Below are 20,502 nucleotides of genomic sequence, written 5' to 3'. Positions count from 1 at the left end.
GAGGAGATGGGGAGACATGGGAATCAGGAGGAGGGTCAAGGGGAGGCCCTGAGAGAAGCCTCAGGGTTTGGTTCAGCTCCTGCCTCTGAGTCCTGACATGGGTCACCCCCTTCCTGGGAGGGAAGTGAGTCCCATCCCGCTCTGACCCAGGACCCCTGTCCTTCCCCTGTGGCTTCACCTGGAGTCTGCTCCTTACCCGTCACACGCACGGAGAGCTGGTTCTGTAGGTAACTATATTTCACATAAGGCCCTCTCTCCACCCTGAAGAAGTATGTCCCCGAATCCCTTCTCTGTGCATCTCTGATGCCCAGGGAGCAGTTGTAGTCCCGGGGGCCCCCGAGGAGGTGGAATCGGCCCTGGGTCTCCTCCTGCACTTCTCGATCTGGGTTGTTTGTGGCCACTAGAACATGCTGGCTGTAATCACTCCCTTCCTGGAACCAGTAGCCATAAGTTGGGTCACCGTCAGTGTATTCGCGTTTGGGGTAGGAGAAGCTGCAGGGCACATGCACACACAGGCCCTCCTGCACCGTCAGGGACGCCGGCACTTTCAGCCAGTATCTTGAACGCTGAGCCAGGGACCCTGTGGGGAATCGAGGGTCAGCAACAGCCCCCGCCCGCCTGCCCCCCCACCCCCGGCCCACTCACCTGCCCACAGCAGGGGCAGAAAAAACGGCGGCAGCAACATCTTTAAGATGGGGCGTGTATGGGCTTCCCGTGAGTGAAGTAGAAGAGGAAGGCCGAGGGAGGGAGGCCGAGGGGGACCTACAGGAAGCTGGGGAGGAGCACAAGGCCTTGCGGTTCACAGAAGAGGAGATGCGGCGCCGGGGCTCCCCCTCTCTCTATGCACAGCAGCCACACCCTTGGCCAGAGACCAGGGAGCCCCATCCAGGTAGGAGAGACCAGCAGCAGACCCCGTGTCCTGCCCCCCATCTCGGCACCTCCCTCTGGCACCGGAGACTGGACCAGGACCTCTGAGGACATGTGAGGCACGAGACACAGTGGATCTCCCAAGGTCTTCCCACCTGAGGGGCTTGTCTGAGCAGCATCGTCTACACCAGGGAGCTAGTCAACTCCTGGCTAGACCTGGAAGGTCACAGCCTCATCTAGACCCTCAGGTGTTCTGTCCTGCAAGGTAGAGGATGCTTTAGGTCTGTGTGAGCCTCTGGGACAGAAGAAGAGAAGGGATCCTGGGTGAAGAGAAGGCAGGAGCCATTGATTCATTGATTCATTGATTAATTCATTCTCCAAATACTTAGTGAACATCTATGTTGGCTGAACTGGAGACAAGACAGCTGGGCCTGGCCTGGTCCATCCCTTGACATGGTCCCCACCAAGGGCACCACTTCCTCCATAGACACACTGCACTTTCGCTTTGTCCCTGTGAGTTTCACGAACTGCAGACACCAGGACTTTTTAGATGTGTCTGCGGGCCTACTGGATATTTTCTAAATATACAAGGATGGGTCCTTTCTTCTTTTACTTCTATTATGTTGATTCATGAAGTTTCAAAGGCATCTCCAAAATGAAAACTGTGTAGTATCTTCACGTAAAAGAGAAGGGAGAACGGTGTTCATGAGCTAGTGGAAAATCTTTTCCACAAATGCTGTCTATATAGCGGTGCATGGACTGAAGCAGTTTTTTTAGTTCCTCGTCATAGAAATTAGCATTTCCTGTGATGTAAAAAATCAGGTTCTCAAGGTGAAACGTGGCTCAAAACACATGTCACTGCAGAAAACATAAGTGGAATGAATATGCAGCTGCAATTAAAATCGCAGGTTCTGCCCATGTGATTTTCCATCTCACTCTGTGGAGCAGCACCTGGCAAATCGTTGATGCCTATATATACAATATAAATATATAATTGCATTTGCCATCATACAGTTGTAAAACCTTCCAAACACAGTAGTATCTAAAGAAGTGTTCCTTAAACATTACTAACATAGAGCTATTTTGCACCTCATCTGATAAAGGAAGAATTGAGTCTGCAGTAAGTGAAATCACACCTTATTCTAGGTTATTCAAAATGTAGGATTGTGGCACATAACAGAAAACCCAAGGCGATGGCTTTACAGTAAAGAGAGTTATACCATTTTCATGGACTGGAAGGTTCTGTGAGTTCGCATGATGTTTCTTTAATGAACTTTGTACTTTTTATAAGATACCACTTGAAGTGTGCATTTCTACAACTTATGACAAATGTATACCACCACAATGGAGACATAGAACATAACCACCAACCCAAACGTGTTTCTGGAATCTCTTTGCAGCTCATCACTGGCACCTCCAGCCCCAGGTAACCATTGATCTCGTCTCTGTCATGGTGAATTAATTTGGCCTATTTGAGAATTTCCTAGAAATGTACTCATTTGTGTGTTCTGGATTCTCTCACTTAGCATACTCCTTTTGAAATTGATCCACGTTGAATTTGTAGTTCATAATATATGATTACTAAGTATTATTCCATGATATGCGTATATTATAATCTTTTATTTATTCACCTATTGAGAGACATTTGAAATTTTCAAGTTTTGGCTATATGAAAGTGAAATTTTTATGGGCGTATTTCCATCCTCATGAGTATATACAAGAAGTATAATTGTGAAACTAACATAAGATTGTGTCAACCATACTTCAATTAAAAAATAGACATAAAAATGCTAAAGAAGAAAGAAGATCCCTCCACAAGAGTATAATTGTTGGGTCAAAGAGTAACTGCATATTTCACACTAACGGGAATTGCTAAACTACTCTCCAAAATGGATTGAACCTTTACCACTCCTATCTACAATGTTCCAGAATGCCAGTACCTCCACAGTCTTCTTAACACTTGATATTGACAGCCTTCTAAATTTTAGCAATTTTAGCAGAAGGGTGGTGGTTTCTCAATGTGTTCTTAAATTATTAATTTATTCTAATTACACATAGTGAGATTCACTTGTTATTACCTACAATTCTGTGAAGTTTGATGGATGTATAGAATTATGTAACCATAGCCACGGTTAAGAGACTGGTGAGTACCATTCCCCAAAATGTTTTTCCTCCTGTCCCTTGGTGGCCAAACCCTCCCTCCAACCATAACCTCTGCAAAAATGCTGGTCTATTCTCCATCCCTATAGTTCTGTTGTTTACTGAATGTCACAGAATCGGAATTATACCAAGAGTAGCCTTCAAAGTCTGGCTTCATTCACTTGGCATACTGCATTAGAGGGCCCTCAATATTGTTGGTTATGTATGCCAATAATTTTTTCCTGTACTTGCTGCTGGTACTTCACTGTTTCTCTGTACCGTTATGTTATATACACCATCCCTAGGAGACCATTGGAGTTGTTTCTAGGTTTGGGGTGGCTATGAATAAAGGAACTGTCAATATTCACAGGCAGGCTTCTGTGGGAACGTGTTTTTATTTCTACTAGGTAAGTATCTAGGCATCGAGTTGCTCGGTCCCACAAGCGGTGTAGGTTTAACTGAGACAAAACTGCCAAACTGTCCTCCAAAGTGGCTGTACCATTTGGTGTTTCCACCAACAGTGTATGGTGAGTTCTGGTTGCTCCACATTCTCTTTAGTTTTGACTAAATTTGACATTACCAGGAATTTTCTTTTATTTGTGCTTGGGTTATTCAGCCCTTCCAAGAGGTGTGCACTGGTATCTCATCCTGGTTTTACTCCGGGATTTCCTCAGCACAAGTGAGGGTGAGCATGTTTTCATGTGCTCATTTGCCATCCATTGTCCTTCTTTGCTGAAGTGGCTGATTTAAATCTTTGGCTGCTCTGTTTTTACTAGAGTAAAATATGCAGAACAAAACCTTTACCCTCTAACCATTGTCCAGGTCAGTGGCATTAAGCCCATTCCCATTGTTGTGCAACCATCACCACTGTCCATCTCCACAACTTTTTTCATCAACCCAATCTGATATTGTGTGCCAGTTAAGTTAATAACCCTTGATTCCCCCCTGTCCCCCACCCATCCCCTGAGCTTGACAACCATCATTCTATTTTCTGTGTCTATGAATTTGCCTACTCTAGATACATGATATAACTGGAATCTTCTAGGATTTTTCCTTTTGTGAATGGCTTATTGCACTTAGAATAATGTGCTCAATCCATGCTGTAGAATGTGTCAAACTTTCCATCTTTTTAAGACTGCATAATATGCCATTATATGGACATACCACGTTTTGTGTATCTGTTAATCTGTTGGTAGACCCTTGGGTTGTTTCCACCTTTTAGCGCTTATGAATAATGCTGCCACGAACAAGGATGTAGAAATATCTATTCAAGTGCTTGCCTTGGATCCTTTGGGTGTATACCCAGATGTGAAATTACTGGATCCTATGGTAATACTATGTTTAATTTTTTGAGGAACTGCCGTACTAATTTCACAACAGATGCACCATTTTACAATTTCAAGAGCAAAACACAGGAGTTCCATTTTCTCTGCATCCAGGCCAACACTTGGTATTTCCTGCTTTTTGTTTCGTTTTGTTTTTTTCATAATTGCCATCAGAATGAGTGTGAAGGGGTTTCTCATTGTGTTTGTTATCTGCATTTTGCTGATAGTAGATGTTGAGCAGTATTTCATGTGCTTAGTGGTCATTTGGATACTTTTTGAGAAATAGCTATTCAAATCCTTTGCCAATTTGTAAATACAGTTGTTTGTTTTTTTGTTGTTGAGACACAATTTTTTTATATAATTAGGTTTTATTTGTTTGTTTACTTATTGCTTTGTCTTGAAAGCCCTTGATATATTCTAGATACAACTCTTTCATCAGATACATATTTGTAGGTATTTTACCTCTGTCACTTTTCTTTTAGTTCTGTTGATAGTGGCTTTTACAGAACTGCAGGTCCCTGTTCCCCAAGATGTGTGTCATGCCCGAGGTGACCCACTAGTGCATCAAGACATGGAAGAGCAGAGTAAAGAAGGTCAGAGGGCCAGATGGGGACATATAGGGATGGAAAAATCCCTTGGGCCGAGCAGTGGGCTGAATAATGACCCCAAACATACCCAGGTCTTAATCTCTGGAAACTAGATGTTACCTTACAGGAAGCAGGGTCTTTGCAGATGGGATGAAGTTACAGATCTGGACTGTGGGGATCATCCTAAATTATCTGGGTTGGGTCCTAAGTCTATCAGAGTGTCCTTCTAAAGGGGAAGCAGAGGGTGACTTCCCGCACACAGAGCAGCATTAAGTAACATGATCACAGACCCAGAGTGGAGCAGTGACACCCCAGGTTAAGGAATGCTGGCAGCCACCATCACGAGCAAGAAGCAGGAGAAGGATTCTCTCCTTGAGCCTCTGGAGATCATGGAGCTCAACCACTCTTGATTTCTGTGCAGCAAAGCTGCTTTGGATTCTGGGGTTTAGGACATGGCCCCCAAGATGTGTCACCTTGGCATCGTGACCCTTTCAGGCTGAAGGATTTTGAGAAATGGCAGGTGGAGGAAGGACCTTGTGACTTTTCCCTCCCTCTGCCCAGAGGAATGGAGCATCACGTGTCTGATGACAGGTGGACCCAGAGAAGGATCCGTCAAGCAGGTCTCATCAAGCCCCTCCAGTTACTACCCACAGTCAAACCCTTTGTTCTCCCAGGTGTGACTCCAACTTTTCACTCTTCACCAAATCTAGGAAAACCCCCTCAGGTTTAACTGTTTATTCGGGTCTTCATTTCCTTATGAAGGCTCCTGTGCCACATAGATCTCATATGAAATACATTTGTATACTTTCCTCTGATTCACCCCTCTTGTGTTACAGGGTGCCCAGGAAGATCTCCCAGTAGTGGGAAACAATGTGTCTCCTTCCTAACACAGCTTTCTGACCTTCCTGTGAGAGCTTACATTTCTTTGTTTTAAGACCCCAGGAGTGTGGCATTTGTTACAAGGGCCCCAGGAAGCTAATATGGGCGGGCGGGAAATCAGAGATGCCCCTTCCAGGAGGAATGCAGGGAAGGACAGGGAACAACCTGCATCTCCAGACCCTTGCTCTGTTCCTCTTTGCAGCAAAGTCTTCACAACGTTGTCTGTACCCCTTCTGCCATCTCCCCTGAATCTCCTGAACTTGCTCCAACCACATCTTCACCCCTTTCCTGCCCCTTTTGTCAAATCTGCCATTCTTGGGTCCCCAGTGACAAACGTCTCTCCAAGTGCCTCTATTTTTCTATGTGCAGTCTGTCCCTTTCCTCCCTATCGATTATCCCCTTCCAGGAGCTGCAGGATTTAATATCTCCCGCCTGGACCCCTCTGCTGATTCCAGGCAGTCGCAGCCTGCTCCATCCCTGACATTCTCAGAATGAGCATCTCTAAAGTCCTTGACTCCATCCTGCCAGATGCTCAGGGAAGACACTGGGCATCATTCTTTCTCCTCTCTTTCCCCCACTCCCCACATCCATTGGAATATCCTGCTCAGTTTATCTTCATAATATATCCAAAAATAAGTCCCCACTTTCTCTGGTTGGATCCAGCATCATGTCCCACCTGACGTAGCCAGCAGTGCACTTCCCCATCTCTGTCTTGCTGTCATGGACCCACTCTGGCTGGTCCTGAGCAGATCAGCCATGGGGATCCTACTGAAGGGAAAATTCAATCATATCTCTGCTCTCCTCAAAGGCTTCCAGATTTCTTGCATTTTCTGCAAGGCTCACATGGTCTGCACCAGGAAAATGTCTGCATCCCTATGGTATCCGCACTCCTACCACTGGGTCTCCACCCCCATGAGGTCTCCACTTCCTCAAGGTCTCCACACCCTTGGGGTCTGCATCCCATGGGGTCTGCACCCCCATCCCACAGGGTCTGCACCCCCACCAGATCAGCACCATCATCCCAGCATCCCCAACTTGCATTCTTGTGCTCTCAACCTCAGCCTCTGGTTTCCACACCAGCCCTCCTCCTGTCTCAGAGTTACTTCACTTGCCTTTCCCCATTTTCCATTTCCTGGGATAATTTTCTCTCAGGCAAATATAGGACCTGCTTTGCCACCTGCCTTCAAGTCTTTGCTCAAATGTCACCTCCTCAACTCTTGGTTACAGAGCATGGTCCCCAGTATGTCACGTGTTCCTCAGTCTGCATGGTTTTTCTGCAAACACATATTCTACCCAAAGTGCTCTAATATTATTTCTTATTTATTTCTCTTGATTTCTTGTCTCCAGAATGACAGGTTCTTGATGACAGAGATTTTTCTGTGTTCACTGATGCACCCCAAAACAAAACTAGGTGGCATATAGTAGGTGTTCAATAGTACTTGTTGAAAGAGTCTGTTAATAACTGAGTACAAGTTGACTCAAAATCATGTCTCTCTCTCTCTCTCTCTCTCTCTCTCACACACACACACACACACACACACACACAAAGAGCTGGGTGGCTTTTAAGACTGAGCCTGAAGATGATTAGGACTTGGAGATGCAGGATTGGGGAGGAAAGGGCACTTCAGGAGAGGGAAAGGCACATGCAAAGTCTCAGATCAGGAAAACCCTAACCCAGTTGGGTGTGGAGATGTTGCAAGATGCAGGGAGAGGTAAAGATCTCATGGAGGGTCTAGCGGGGAATGGACCATGCCAGGCCTTCAAATCCAGCCTTTTTGTACCTCAGTCTTGACTCTGAAGAGGAATCATAGCTGTTCATGCTGTGGAGAAGTGGATGATATTGCTCTCCCAAGACTCAGTGAGTTGAGGAGAGAAGGGGAGGCAGGAGGCTGGTGGGTTAGAGGCCCAGGGAAGACAGGAGGCCACAGGAACAAGCAGGGTCAGGAGGGGGAGGAGACTGGCATCAGGATGAGCTTAGGAGGAAGGAAGGACAAGACAGAGTGAGGTACTGGATCAAGCAGAAGGGAGGGAGGTCACAGTGGAGACTACACCGCGGTTCTGGTCTAGAGATGGGAGCCATGTCAACCACGTGAGAGAAATTCAGCAGGGAGGTAGGTTCGGGAGGAATGAGGTAGCTCAACATTGGCCGTGCTGAGTGGAGCAATCCTGGGGCCATCCTGGGGGCGGTGTTGGTGGGATCTTGGGTGGTGAGCTGCCCACATCACTCACCTGAGGGATTAACTAGGGGGCCATGTTTGCCTCCGCCAGGTCCCCTGCAGGCCTGGCTGTCTCCTTCCTGAGGAACCTCCCTCTGAGAGAAGAGACCAGGGTCTTTCAGTCTAATCATGGGTGTGCAGGATGAACTCACTCACCCGATTTCCCAGTTAAGGGGTTAGAGGGCTGACTGAGCAGGGAGAGGGCAGGTCTGGCCTCACAGATCACCTTGAGCTCAGCAGGCACATCTCATCGTGGACACAGGGTGGAATCCTCACACCTGGTAGGCTTCCCACCTGCCCCATTCTCAGCCTGTTCAGTCCCTCCTGCACTGGTTCTGGGACTTAGCCACATGCCCCACCCTCCCCGTCCCTCCCCTTCCCCTGGGGCAGTGCTCACATGAGGATGATGAGGCAGAGGAAGAGGAACAGGATCTTGACAGCAGCTTCCCCAATGGCCACCGAAACCAATTCTGCCACAGGCCCTGATTTTCCTGTAGGGAAATTGGACAAGGACAGATTCATGTGCTTGAATGCAACCCTGTGTCCTTGACTCCCAGTGGGGCTCTGGACACTGGTTCTTCAAGCCTTCCTGCCTCACTGGGTGTGGGACCACCTGTGCTGGGGCCTCATGCCACCTCATACACTGCCCTTCCAGCAGTAGTACTGGACAAATATGCCTAAGCTGGACTTCATCAGAATGAATCCTCTTGTTCGTTTGATGCTATTTAGAATGTAAGAAGGCAACCTACGTATTGGGAAGAAATATTTGCCAGTCACAGATCTGATAAGGGGATAGTATCCAGTATATATAAAGAACACTTACAACTCAACCACAAAAAGGCAATCAATCCACTTTAAAAATGGGCAAAAGACTTAAAAAGTTTCTCCAGAGAAGACATATCAATGACAAATATGTCCATGTAAAAATGAACATTAGTCATTATGTAAATGCAAGCCAGACCCCACTGAGATATTCCCTCACACCCACTGGTAGGCTATAATTATTTTGAAAAGGAAAATAACAATGTTGGGAAGAATGTGTAGAAATGGAAACCCTCACACACTGCTGGTGGGAGTATAATATGGTGCTGCCGCTGTGGGAAAGAGTCTGGCATTATCCTCAAAAAGTTAAAACATAGAAACTAGCCTTTGATGGTACTGGCGCAAAAACACACACATAGATCAATGGAACAGAATAGAGAGCCCAGAAATGGACCCTCAACTCTACGGTCAACTCATCTTTGACAAAGCAGGAAAGAATGTCCAATGGAAAAAAAGACAGTCTCTTCAACAAATGGTGTTGGGACAATTGGACAGCCACATGCAGAAGAATGAAACTGGACCATTTGCTTACACCACACACAAAAATAGACTCCAAATGGTTGAAAGACCTAAACATGAGACAGGAGTCCGTCAAAATCCTAAAGGAGAACACAGGCAGGAACCTCTTCAACCTCTGCTGCAGCAACTTCTTCCTAGAAACATCGCCAAAGGCAAGGGAAGCAAGGGCAAAAATGAACTATTGGGATTTCATCAAGATAAAAAGCTTTTGCACAGCAAAAGAAACAGTCCACAAAACCAAAAGACAACCGACAGAATGGGAGAAAATATTTGCAAATGACATATCAGATAAAGGGCTAGTATCCAAAATCTATAAAGAACTTATCAAACTCAACACCCAAAGAACAAATAATCCAATCAAGAAATGGGCAGAAGACATGGACAGACATTTTTCCAAAGAAGACATCCAAATGGCCAACAGATACATGAAAAAGTGCTCAACATCGCTCGGCATCAGGGAAATCCAAATCAAAACCTCAATAAGATACCACCTCACACCCGTCAGAATAGCTAAAATTAACAAGTCAGGAAACGACAGATGTTGGCGGGGATGTGGAGAAAGGGGAACCCTCCTACACTGTTGGTGGGAATGCAAACTGGTGCAACCACTCTGGGAAACAGTATGGAGGTTCCTCAAACAGTATAAAATAGAGCTACCATACGATCCAGGAATTGCACTACTGGGTATTTACCCCAAAGATACAAATGTAGGGATCCGAAGGGGTACATGCATCCCAATGTTTATAGCAGCAATGTCCACCATAGCCAAACTGTGGAAAGAGCCGAGATGTCCATCGACAGATGAATGGATAAAGAAGATGTGGTGTATATACACAATGGAATATTATGCAGCCATCAAAAGGAATGAGATCTTGCCATTTGCAACGATGTGGATGCAACTGGAGGGTGTTATGCTGAGTCAAATAAGTCAATCAGAGAAAGACATGTATCACATGACCTCACTGATATGAGGAATTCTTAATCTCAGGAAACAAACTGAGGGTTGCTGGACTGGTAGGGGGTGGGAGGGATGGGGTGGCTGGGTGATAGACATTGGGGAGGGTATGTGCTATGGTGAGCGCTGTGAATTGTGCAAGACTGTTGAATCACAGGTCTGTACCTCTGAAACAAGTAATGCAATATATGTTAAGAAAATAAAAGAAGAAGAAGATAGCAGGAGGGGAAGAATGAAGGGGAGTAAGTCGGAGGGGGAGACGAACCATGAGAGACGATGGACTCTGAAAAACAAACTGAGGGTTCTAGAGGGGAGGGGGGTGGGGGGATGGGTTAGCCTGGTGATGGGCATTAAAGACGGCACATTCTGCGTGGAGCACTGGGTGTTATGCACAAACAATGAATCATGGAACACTACATCAAAAACTAATGATGTAATGTATGGTGATTAACATAACAACAAACAAATAAATAAATAAATAAGAAACTAGCCTTTGACCCTGCATTTTCACTCCTCGACATATGCTCCCAAATACTGAAAAGAACGTTCAAACAAAAACATGTCCTTCAGTGTTCACAGTAGCATTATCATAGCCCCGAACAGAAACCACCCATATGTCCATCACCCGATCAGTGGATAGAATATGGTGCATCCATACAATAGAATAGTATCCAGACAAAAAGGAATTAGTACTCATACATGCCCTATGGATGGCCCTTGAAAACGTTTTGGTAAAATGAAAGAAGCCAGACGCATAAGACCATAGTCTGTAGGACTTCATTTAGTTGACATATCCCCAGTAGGCAAATCCACAGAGACAGAAGGCAGATTCGTGGTTGCAGGGTTCAGGAGGAGGGGGAATGGGGACTTACTGCCTAAGAGGCAGGTGATGACAATGCACGGTGGATGGAGTCAGGTAGTGGTGATGGTCCTACAACACTGTGAATGTCCTGAGAACCACATGTTTTGCACTTTGAAATGGTTAAAATGGCAAAGTTAACTTTAGGTGAATTTTTCCTCAAGGAAATAATACTGCATTTACATAAAAAATACTGGATGGAGATAGCAGTTGCCACCTGGTACTGGCAAAGATCAGAACATTCATCCCATGCAGGCTTGGTGAAAACATACACTTTGAGCCCTGACTGTTGGGAACATAAACTTGTCCATCCTCTGTGGAGAAAATTTGGTCCCATCTCTCAAGATTTCAAAGAACCTGCGTTCGAGCTATTTTGGTTTTAGGAATGTATCCCACAGACATAAACACACACACACATACAGAATGAGATGCAAGACTATGGATTGCAGTGCTGCAGTGTTTCTGTTAGTAGAATAAAATGAATGTCATGATTTCCCATGAGAAGAAGACACACACAGAATCATAAGCCATCCACAGGGAGGAATACTGCACAGTCTAGGAGAAGATGGAGGGCAGTCTGCACTATTGATATCAGAGGACCCTCAGATCCTCTAGGCAAACACACTAAGGCTCAGAGCAATCTATGGACACGGGTCACTTCCCAGGAGGCGACTGGGTATCTGAAGACAGATTCTGCTGTGCATTTTGAAAGTCTGCTTATGTGAATATATTACCTGTTCAGAAGTACATAAATAAGCAATTATTAGGGAGAATAAAAGACGGGCCAGGAGGAGTCATCAGGAGATGCATGATAAGGGGCAGGTCTTCAGGGTGCATGTTGCCCTGTTCTCCTCTTCTCCTGATACGGGTGGGGTGTGTGTGCAGAAGTGGGGGGAGGGGGGCCAATGGGGACAGCTGCTCACAGGGCCATGGGGCCTGGGGAGGGGGAGGAAACACTGAGTTCACACACAGGGGGTCCTGGTAACTGGGTGAGTTTAGAAAGAGGCAGGGACCCGACTCTGGCTGAGCCTTGAAAAGCCCCACTCTCTATACCCTGGGAGGAGACACACCTACCTGTGGTGTGTCTTAGGTAGACACCAGTTGTTGGGTTCTGTGTGGCACCTGGGATGGGAAGAAGGGATTTTCCTCTTCACTGGGGTGTGGTGAAGTGAGATACATGTAGGCATCCCCCTGCCCCCAGAAAGCACAGAAACAAGGAGGGACAGGGCTTGAGTCCTTCTAGGTCCCACACTCAGCCAGACCTCCAGGACTAAAGCACGAAGCATCCCAGGCTGGCCTTCCCTTCCCTCACCCCTTCAGGGACCTGGGCATCCTGGCCCCGTACTCACGGGTGACATTGAGTTGGATGGTCCTTTCCACCATCACACCAGCTGCAGGGAAGTACACCTGACAGGTGAGGTTGGTGCCATGGTCCTGGGGCCGTGGGGTGAGGGTGAGCACCGAGGAGAGGTGGGTCCTGGGGCCCAGGGAGGTGAGGGCCACTGACGTCCAGGAGAAGATGGGGGGCGTGCCCCGCTCACAGGCCCAGGGCACAGAGCAGGTCAGGTTCCCGGGGCGGCCAGACTCCAGGGTCCCTGGCTTGAGGATGTCAGGTGTGTGGGTCAGGGCTGTGAGGAGATGGGGAGACATGGGAATCAGGAGGAGGGTCAAGGGGAGGCCCTGAGAGAAGCCTCAGGGTTTGGTTCAGCTCCTGCCTCTGAGTCCTGACATGGGTCACCCCCTTCCTGGGAGGGAAGTGAGTCCCATCCCGCTCTGACCCAGGACCCCTGTCCTTCCCCTGTGGCTTCACCTGGAGTCTGCTCCTTACCCGTCACACGCACGGAGAGCTGGTTCTGTAGGTAACTATATTTCACATAAGGCCCTCTCTCCACCCTGAAGAAGTATGTCCCCGAGTCCCTTCTCTGTGCATCTCTGATGCCCAGGGAGCAGTTGTAGTCCCGGAGGTCCCCGAGGAGGTGGAATCGGCCCTGGGTCTCCTCCTGCACTTCTCGATCTGGGTTGTTTGTGGCCACTAGAACATGCTGGCTGTAATCACTCCCTTCCTGGAACCAGTAGCCATAAGTTGGGTCACCGTCAGTGTATTCGTGTTTGGGGTAGGAGAAGCTGCAGGGCACATGCACACACAGGCCCTCCTGCACCGTCAGGGACGCCGGCACTTTCAGCCAGAATCTTGAACGCTGAGCCAGGGACCCTGTGGGGAATCGAGGGTCAGCAACAGCCCCCGCCCGCCTGCCCCGCACCCCGGCCCACTCACCAGCCCACAGCAGGGGCAGCAGCAGCGGAGGCAGCATCTGTGAGATGGAGCGTTGTGTGGGCTTCCTGTGCGTGAAGTAGAAGAGGAAGGCCATGGGAGGGAGGCTGAGGAGGATCCTCAGGAAGCTGGGGAGGAGCACAAGACCTCATGGTTCACAGAAGAGGAACTGCAGCTGTGGAGTTCACGTCCTCTCTACACAGAGCCAACCACACCCCCTGGCCACAGACCAGGGAGACCTACCCAGGGAGGAGAGACCAGGAGCAGACCGCGTGTCCTGCCCCCCATCTCTGAGCTTCCTTCTGGCACCTGAGCCTGGACCATGTGCATATGTCTTGCCCATTAGGCCTCAAATTTGCTAGAAGCCTGTCCCGATGGGGAGGGGCGGAGCAGAGGTGTCTGAGAACTCCATAGCATGCGAGGGGCATAGGTGGTGTGTGCTGGAGCCCTGCTGTCCAGGCTGTGGTGTCACTGGTGCTGTCCATTTGCTCTGGGGAAGTGGTCACTTCCTGGCCTTGGCCGAGTTAGCTGCTGTGGTGTCTCGACCTATGGTTCTTGAACAGGGGTGTCTGCCTCCCTCCCCCCAAAGGGGAAATTTGTCAGTGTCTGGACACGTTTGATCATCATGGCTTGGGAGGAGGGTGTGTCTGGCATCTAGTGGGTTGAGACTAGGGATGCTTCTAAACATCCTCCGATGCACAGGATGGCTCACACTGCAAAAAATCATGCAGCTCCAAGGTTCAACAGTGCTGAGGTTGAGAGAGCCCAGTCTAGAGCTGAGAGGCAGTCAGTTCTTCCAGTTATGGGATCTTGGAGGTTCTGTGTGGGTGTCCAGCCTGTGAAAGATGAGTAAGGGTCTTGGGTACAGAGTGGATGTCAGCTCTGTGTTAAGGCTGGCGGCAAAGAGGAGATACACCAGACCCATTTCATGCCCTTGAGAGGCCTGGTAGAGACCATGAGGGAGGAAACAGGCTGGGGCTATGGGGCTGGAGGCTCTGTTGGGTGCTTTGGGACACAGTGAGCAGAGTGGACATGGCCTGCACTCTCAGGGGATAGGAAGGAAGATTCCTAGCTATAGGACCCTGCCATGGGCCCAAGGTCAATGCAGAGGCAAACTTGGGCTGAGCAGTGGGAAGAGCTCTTTGCACCTTTCTGCTGTGGTTCCCCTGCTCACACAACAAGTGGCACTTCACCATGCCCTCAGGGGCCTCCTGGTCTTGCCTCCTGCCCTGCTGGAGGCCATGCCTGCACACTCCAGAGGTGTTACCCATAGGCAATGCAGACGCCTAACTGCCTTGCAGATGCTGCCCCGCTCCTTGCCATCAGCTCTCTGACTTCTCATGGGGAGACCGACTTGTCCATTCGACCACATTCACTGGACACCACCTGTGAGCATGGTGCTGTGCTGGGTCTGGGGCTGGGGCTGGGGCTGGGAGGTGAACAGGCAGACTCTGACCCCAAAGAGCCCCCAGTCCTGCCTGGTTGGGCTCTCGTGGGACGAGGTGCAGGGAGTGTTCAAACGCTCTCCATGGACGGCTCAGGGAGACTGAACTGAAGAGGGCACCTTCAGATGCTGTCACTCCCCCATCCTTCTAATGTCGTCTTTTCCCATGTCTCTCATCCGCAGGAACTCTGTGCCCCAGCCACATGCTGGATAGGCCTCAGGCCCTTTCCTTGAGGCCCCGTCACCTCTAGGATCCAGGATCCCGAGCCCAGGCACCAACATATCTCTGTCCTGGCAACAACAACACAGAAGACAGAGTGGGTCTGTGTCACTGGGAATGCCTGAAGCTGAACCTGAGAATAAAGTTGAGCCTGAGGTCGGTCGCTCCTGTCCCTTCTACCATCCTCTCTCATACCTGCTGGGGGGAGCATCCCAGAGACCAGCTTCCTGAAACTCACTCTGCACAGAGAAGCAGGGATACCTGGGCGCCCCGCAGGTGCCACGAGCTGCAGGGGGATTCCCCCTCTGTCTCCAGCCCCTACCCAAGACAGCTCCAGGACCCTGGACAGCGAGGGCTGGGAGCAGCTCAGGGTGTGGCCCTCTGGGACTTTTCAATGGCCTTCTCTTCACCCCTTGGTAAAGCCACCTCACTATGCCCTGTGCCCTCACATGGCCTTTCCTCTGTGCCATACCTGGAGAGGGAGGAGGCAAGGGCAGGAGGGAGAGGGATCACTCTCTTCCCCTTCCCCTTCTTATAAGCCCACCCATTTTAGGATTCCACCTTTTTATTTAAGATTTTATTTATTTATTTGAGAGAGAGAGAGAGACAGCACAGAGGGAGACTATGAGGGAGAAGCAGGCTCCCCGCTGAGCAGAGAGCTCGATGCGGGGCTCGATCCCAGGACCCTGGGATCATGACCTGAGCTGAAGGCAGACGCTTAACCAACTGAGCCACCAAGGCGCCCCAGGATTCCAAACCTTTATGATCTGGTTTACTTTTAGTTATCTCTGAAAATACAACCACATTGGGGGTTGAGGCTCCAGCCTATGAATTCGGGGGGCATAATTCAGTCTACAACATTCAGGTTCCATGGAGCCCCCCATGTTTCATTCTTGTCCTCTTTGTAGGCAGTTTCATATCCCTCACATGCAAAGAAAGCAAGTCATATAAATAATTATATTCTGCATTTCCGCTTTCCATTCGAAAGAAATATGTCCCAGCCTCCATCCTCCTGGTGTCAATGATGCTCAAAGCACAGTTATATTTCCCAGGGTCTCCGAGGAGGTGGAAACATCCCCGAGTCACAACCTGCAGTACGTGGTCTAGGTGGGTCCCAGCCACTGGAGCATCCTTACCAGGCTTGTCCCTGTTCTGGAACCAGTAGCCACAAGCAGGTGTGGATTTGTTCCAGCCATCCTGAGGGTAGGAGATGGTGCAGGTGTGGGGATGCACAGCTCTCATGTCATCACAAACTTGTTTGTTCACTTCCCGCTTGAAATCCGGATGCTCAGTCTGGGACCCTGTGGGTGAGAGTCTGTGCCTCAGCCACCATCTCCTACCTGCTCACCCCTGGACAGCAGGGTTGGCTGCAGCTCTGGGAAGGGATGAGCCAAGCCCTTTGCTGAGATTTTCTCTTTCATGGAATCGTGAGCTGTGGGACCAAGAGGAAGTTCTGACAGGAAGGTGAGTGACATTGAGGTGTGTGCACAGAACAGGAATCTTAGACCTGTTCTGTATTAGAGCTAGGCTGTCTTGAGAGATTGTGCTCACTTCCCATTTTTCAGAGAGGGCTGCTGAAGTTCAGACAAGGCAATGGACATGCCCTAAGCACAGGGGAAGGCAAGACCTGCTCCCTGTCTCCACGCCCATGTCCTGACCCTGCTCTCTGCATTAGGGACCAAGGCCCTCCTGGGCAGGTATCAGGGAGTTGTACTATTCTTTTTTTTTTTTTTTTTATCCTAAACGCTATTTATTGAAAAGACCAGAGAAGAGAGAGTTACACGCCCCCTAGGGACAGGATGGAACAAAACAAGCAGTGCAAGTCCACCTCCTGCTCAGCATGTTCTCTTGTTGCCCCACTGGGCCATCTTGTTGTTGATGGGCATCTTCAGGAAGCAGTCAGACTGCATTTACTTAGCGATCTTCTCCAAAGCCTCAAAACGGCACATGAAAGCCTTCAGATTTGGAAACTCATCCAGGCACTTGGGCTCAAACAGACGGTTCTGATCTAAGACATCATAGGTGAGGAAATCCACAAAGGTGAGCTTTTCTCCTGCAAACCATGAGAATTTCCCCAGGAACAAGGAGAACTGTTTCAGTTGTCCAGGTAGCTGTTCCAAGTACTGAGGCTTCAATTTGTCAAGGTCAGGGCTATAGCACAGTCGTATCAGCTGCATGCGGAAATCCATTATTTGGTTCTCCATGATGTCCACTCGAATCTTTTCTTCTTCAGTCTCACCACACATATTGTGCTGGCGAGTGATGTAGCGCAAGATAGCATTGCTCTGGGTGATCTTGTTCTTACCATCCATGAGGTAGGGAAGGTTAGGAAAGTCCAGGTCGAGCTTGAATTTCACATCCAGCCATTGGCTTCTATCATAGTTGGGAACTTCCCCGCACGTGTACTGTTTCTCCTCATAGGATGTATCGGTGAACTCCAGGAGCATGCGGATGGAGTGCGCCAGCCCGCGAATATCCCAGTAACCTAGAACCATGGTCGACTTGGACAACGACATGCCGATGCTGTCTCGGTGCCTTCCAGGACTTGGGAGTTGTACTATTCTTGCTGGGGATTAGTTCTGGAGTGGCCCAAGTTGGAGTTAAAGGCAGAAGAATATGGAAGAACCCCAAGTAAGTTGAAGGGAGATGTTTTTCCGTTCATTCGTTTATTTAACAAAACAGAGTGAACACACTCACTGTGTTGGGGGCTGGAACTGAGACCTGACCTCACTTCTCCCTGCTTAGTGGGGTGGTCCCTAGGCAATCCCAGGATTTCGTGACAGGAGCCAGAACCAGGAAGAGCAGTCTACATAGGGATTTTTTTCCCAGGTTTTCACCTGGTTCACGGGGCACTTGATCTCCACATCTCTCTTTTGAGAGGACAAGATCCACCCATCTCCTTGACCATGTCTCCCGCCTTCCTCCATCACCACATAAGGGCAGGGCCAGTACAGTGCCCAGTACAAATACTTGAATAAATGGATGAAGGCTTTTCCAAACGCCCCTCCCAATTCACAGTGCAAAACCCCTCCTGATCTAGCATTCTACCGCAGAATGTTTCTTACATATGCTTTTGCTTCGGGCAGCGCCTCCTCTTGTCAAGTTTCACGTGTGGGGCTTTTTCTCTTGCTTTTCACACACTCTCAGCGTCCGGAGCTGCCTGACATCATGCAGAGTCCTGGCTATTCTGTGGTTGGAGGAGCAATTTGTGTTTAGTATGACTGTAGGAAATGGGCTTGTATCAGTGTGCAATTAGGTTTTGTTACAAAATACCCCATGTAGCCCATCCTCTCTTTGCAGAGGTTCCTGGAATGCTACTTTTAAACAACCTCCCATCCAGTGCTGAGCAAAACAAAACAAAACCTCAACACAGCAAGAGAGGACGAAGGAGTGTGTTCTTGACTGCTGAGACCATCTTCCTGTGGGAATCCTCCTCAGAGGCAGAAAGGTAGGTTGTGGCCACCAGATGGCAGTAATGATTCCTCAAATGCCTGCGGTTAAACTAAAAGGCTAAAGGAATTACTTGAAAGGTCATCTGAGATTTTTATGATTCCCAGGAAGTCGTCCAGTTAACTGAGGGAACCGTGTTAGTGTGAGCATTAGTGTCATTTAATTACGGTGCTAAACGCTTTACCTGTAATACATCCTTTGAGCCTCATGTAGAGCCACTGAGGTCTATAGTAATGATCCCTTTCCATTTTACGAGCGATGATGAGGTTCATAGATGTGATAATCTTTCCTTTTCTTTCCTTTTTTTTTTTAAGACAGATCTCTTAAGGTACAATTTTTGTACAAAAAATGGCACATATTTAATGTATGCAATTTGATGAGCTTGAACTTATGCATTGCACCTGTAAAATCGTGACCACAATCCTGGTTATAAACACGCCCACCACCTCTCAAAGTTTCCCGGTGCCTCTATGCTTTTTATTGGTTTTTGTTTTGTTTTGTTTGCTGTAATTGTAGTAAGAAAACTTAACATGAGGTCTACCCCCTTAACAAGTTTGTTAAGTGCACAATACAGTACTGGTAACTATAAGCTCTGTGCGACACAGAGGATCTCACAACTGATCCATCTTGCATAACCTGAATCTTTAATTCTTCTGACCAACAGCTCCCCGTTCCCCTTCCCTCCAGCCCCTGGCAACCACCACAATACTCTCTGCTTCTGTGAGCTAAACCTATTTAGATACTTCATTTAAGTATAATCATGGAGCATTTGTCCTTCTGCGATTGGCTTGTCCCATTTAGCATAAGGCCTTAACACAAAATGCATAAGGGAGTGCTTCAGGTTGTGAAACCATCTGCGTGAGCATATGGAAGTATAAAACTCACTGGGAATGCCAGGTACACAGAAAAATATGGAACACGGTAACCCTGTAATGGTGGTGTATGAATCACTTAATTTTAGTATAAACGTGAAAAGACTAAAGTGTCAAGAATAACTATGACTAAAACAATTTGTTAATGGATACTTAGAAAAGATATAAATTGTGACATCAAAAATACAAAGTGTTGAGGGATTGAAGTGTAGAGTTTTGTATGCGATTAAGTTGGGAATAGGTTATGATAGACTGTTACAAAATTGAGATATTTCATGTTGTCACTTTCTGGAGAGCAGATCAAGCTCCTGCTGGAGCCAGATTTAAATCTCATCTTCCTGTCACTAAAGCATCTCTTTTTAACTGTACATTCCAAACCTGCAAATGGAAAATATATAGTGAGGGACACAATGTGGATTATTTAATGTGGAGTAATTATTTATTTATTTGACAGAGAGAGACACGGCGAGAGAGGAAACACAAGCATGGGGAGTGGGAGAGGCAGAAGCCGGCTTCCCGTGGAGCAGGGAGCCCGATGTGGGGCTTGATCCCGGGACCCTGAGATCATGACCTGAGCCGAAGGCAGTCGTTTAACAACTGAGCCACCCAGGCGCCCCTAACGTGGAGTAATTATTGACTTGACCACCAGGTCTGAGGCTCCTGTCTTTTATGTCTCTGCCTCTGAGTCCCCCCACGTTTTTCCCAAAGATTTAATTAATTAATTAATTTAGAGTGCGAGCTGGGGGAGGGGCAGAGGGGGAAGGAGAGAGAGAATCTCAAGCAGACTCCCTACTGAGTGCAGAGCCCAACTCTGGGCTCAATCTCACAACCCAGAGATCATGACCTGAGATGAAATCAAGAGTCAGACACTTAACTGACTGAGCCACCCAGGAGCCCCTCTGAGTCCCCTTTCTTATTCAGGACATAATTTTACCTGGCTTCAGGTGTGGCTGGTTCCAGGGTTCATATGACAGAGGCCCTATACTCCCCTCGCTTTTTTTTTTTTTTTTTTGGTCGTGTGGTTGCTGATTTTACTCAGCCTGGCTTTTGTTTTCAAATTCACAAAGGTCAGAGCT

General features: G+C 48.1%; 1 protein-coding gene and 1 pseudogene across 16 annotated transcripts; both read right to left on the bottom strand.

Moving 5' to 3' along the window:
- Positions 1 to 363: 363 nt before the first annotated feature.
- On the bottom strand, positions 364 to 13,579 carry LOC114204325 (myeloid cell surface antigen CD33-like). 16 transcript variants are annotated; one of them, XM_088027769.1, is made up of 6 exons: positions 13,444 to 13,573; positions 12,997 to 13,380; positions 12,518 to 12,796; positions 12,243 to 12,290; positions 8,411 to 8,504; positions 364 to 580 (listed from the first exon to the last, which is right to left on the bottom strand). In XM_088027769.1, exons 1-6 carry the CDS (start codon positions 13,535 to 13,537, stop codon positions 463 to 465), a joined length of 1,017 nt encoding a protein of 338 aa, XP_087883895.1. In that variant the 5' UTR covers positions 13,538 to 13,573; the 3' UTR covers positions 364 to 462. The 16 variants fall into 16 exon arrangements, with proteins under 16 accessions (XP_087883895.1, XP_087883885.1, XP_087883899.1 ...); XM_088027763.1 differs by lacking the exon at positions 364 to 580 and adding exons at positions 1,221 to 1,725; positions 8,027 to 8,108 and having other exon boundaries at positions 12,997 to 13,575; XM_088027766.1 differs by lacking the exon at positions 364 to 580 and adding exons at positions 1,221 to 1,670; positions 8,027 to 8,108 and having other exon boundaries at positions 12,997 to 13,575.
- A 3,360-nt stretch (positions 13,580 to 16,939) lies between these two features.
- LOC114199599 (glutathione S-transferase Mu 3 pseudogene) lies at positions 16,940 to 17,638 on the bottom strand (annotated as a pseudogene).
- Positions 17,639 to 20,502: the final 2,864 nt, after the last annotated feature.

This window comes from Eumetopias jubatus, unplaced genomic scaffold, assembly GCF_037043125.1.
Source record: "Eumetopias jubatus isolate StellerSeaLion01/CBP00866 unplaced genomic scaffold, mEumJub1_p1.0 scaffold_10, whole genome shotgun sequence".
Lineage (NCBI taxonomy): Eukaryota > Metazoa > Chordata > Mammalia > Carnivora > Otariidae > Eumetopias > Eumetopias jubatus.
The sequence above is the reverse complement of the archived record's forward strand: the minus strand, read 5'-3'. Positions and strand labels throughout refer to the sequence as shown.

Bases quoted from the DNA above. Each gene is read 5' to 3' on its own strand.
- LOC114204325 (XM_088027760.1), bottom strand. From the start codon at position 13,537: ATGGCCTTCCTCTTCTACTTCACGCACAGGAAGCCCACACAACGCTCC. The intron at 6,566-8,410 runs GTGAGCACTGCC...TTTTCCCTTCAG, and splicing joins CTCTGCCTCATCATCCTCAT to TAGGATCCCCATGGCTGATC. The intron at 3,779-6,473 runs GTGGGACATGAT...ATTTTACTCTAG, and splicing joins TGCACTGCTGGCTACGTCAG to TAAAAACAGAGCAGCCAAAG.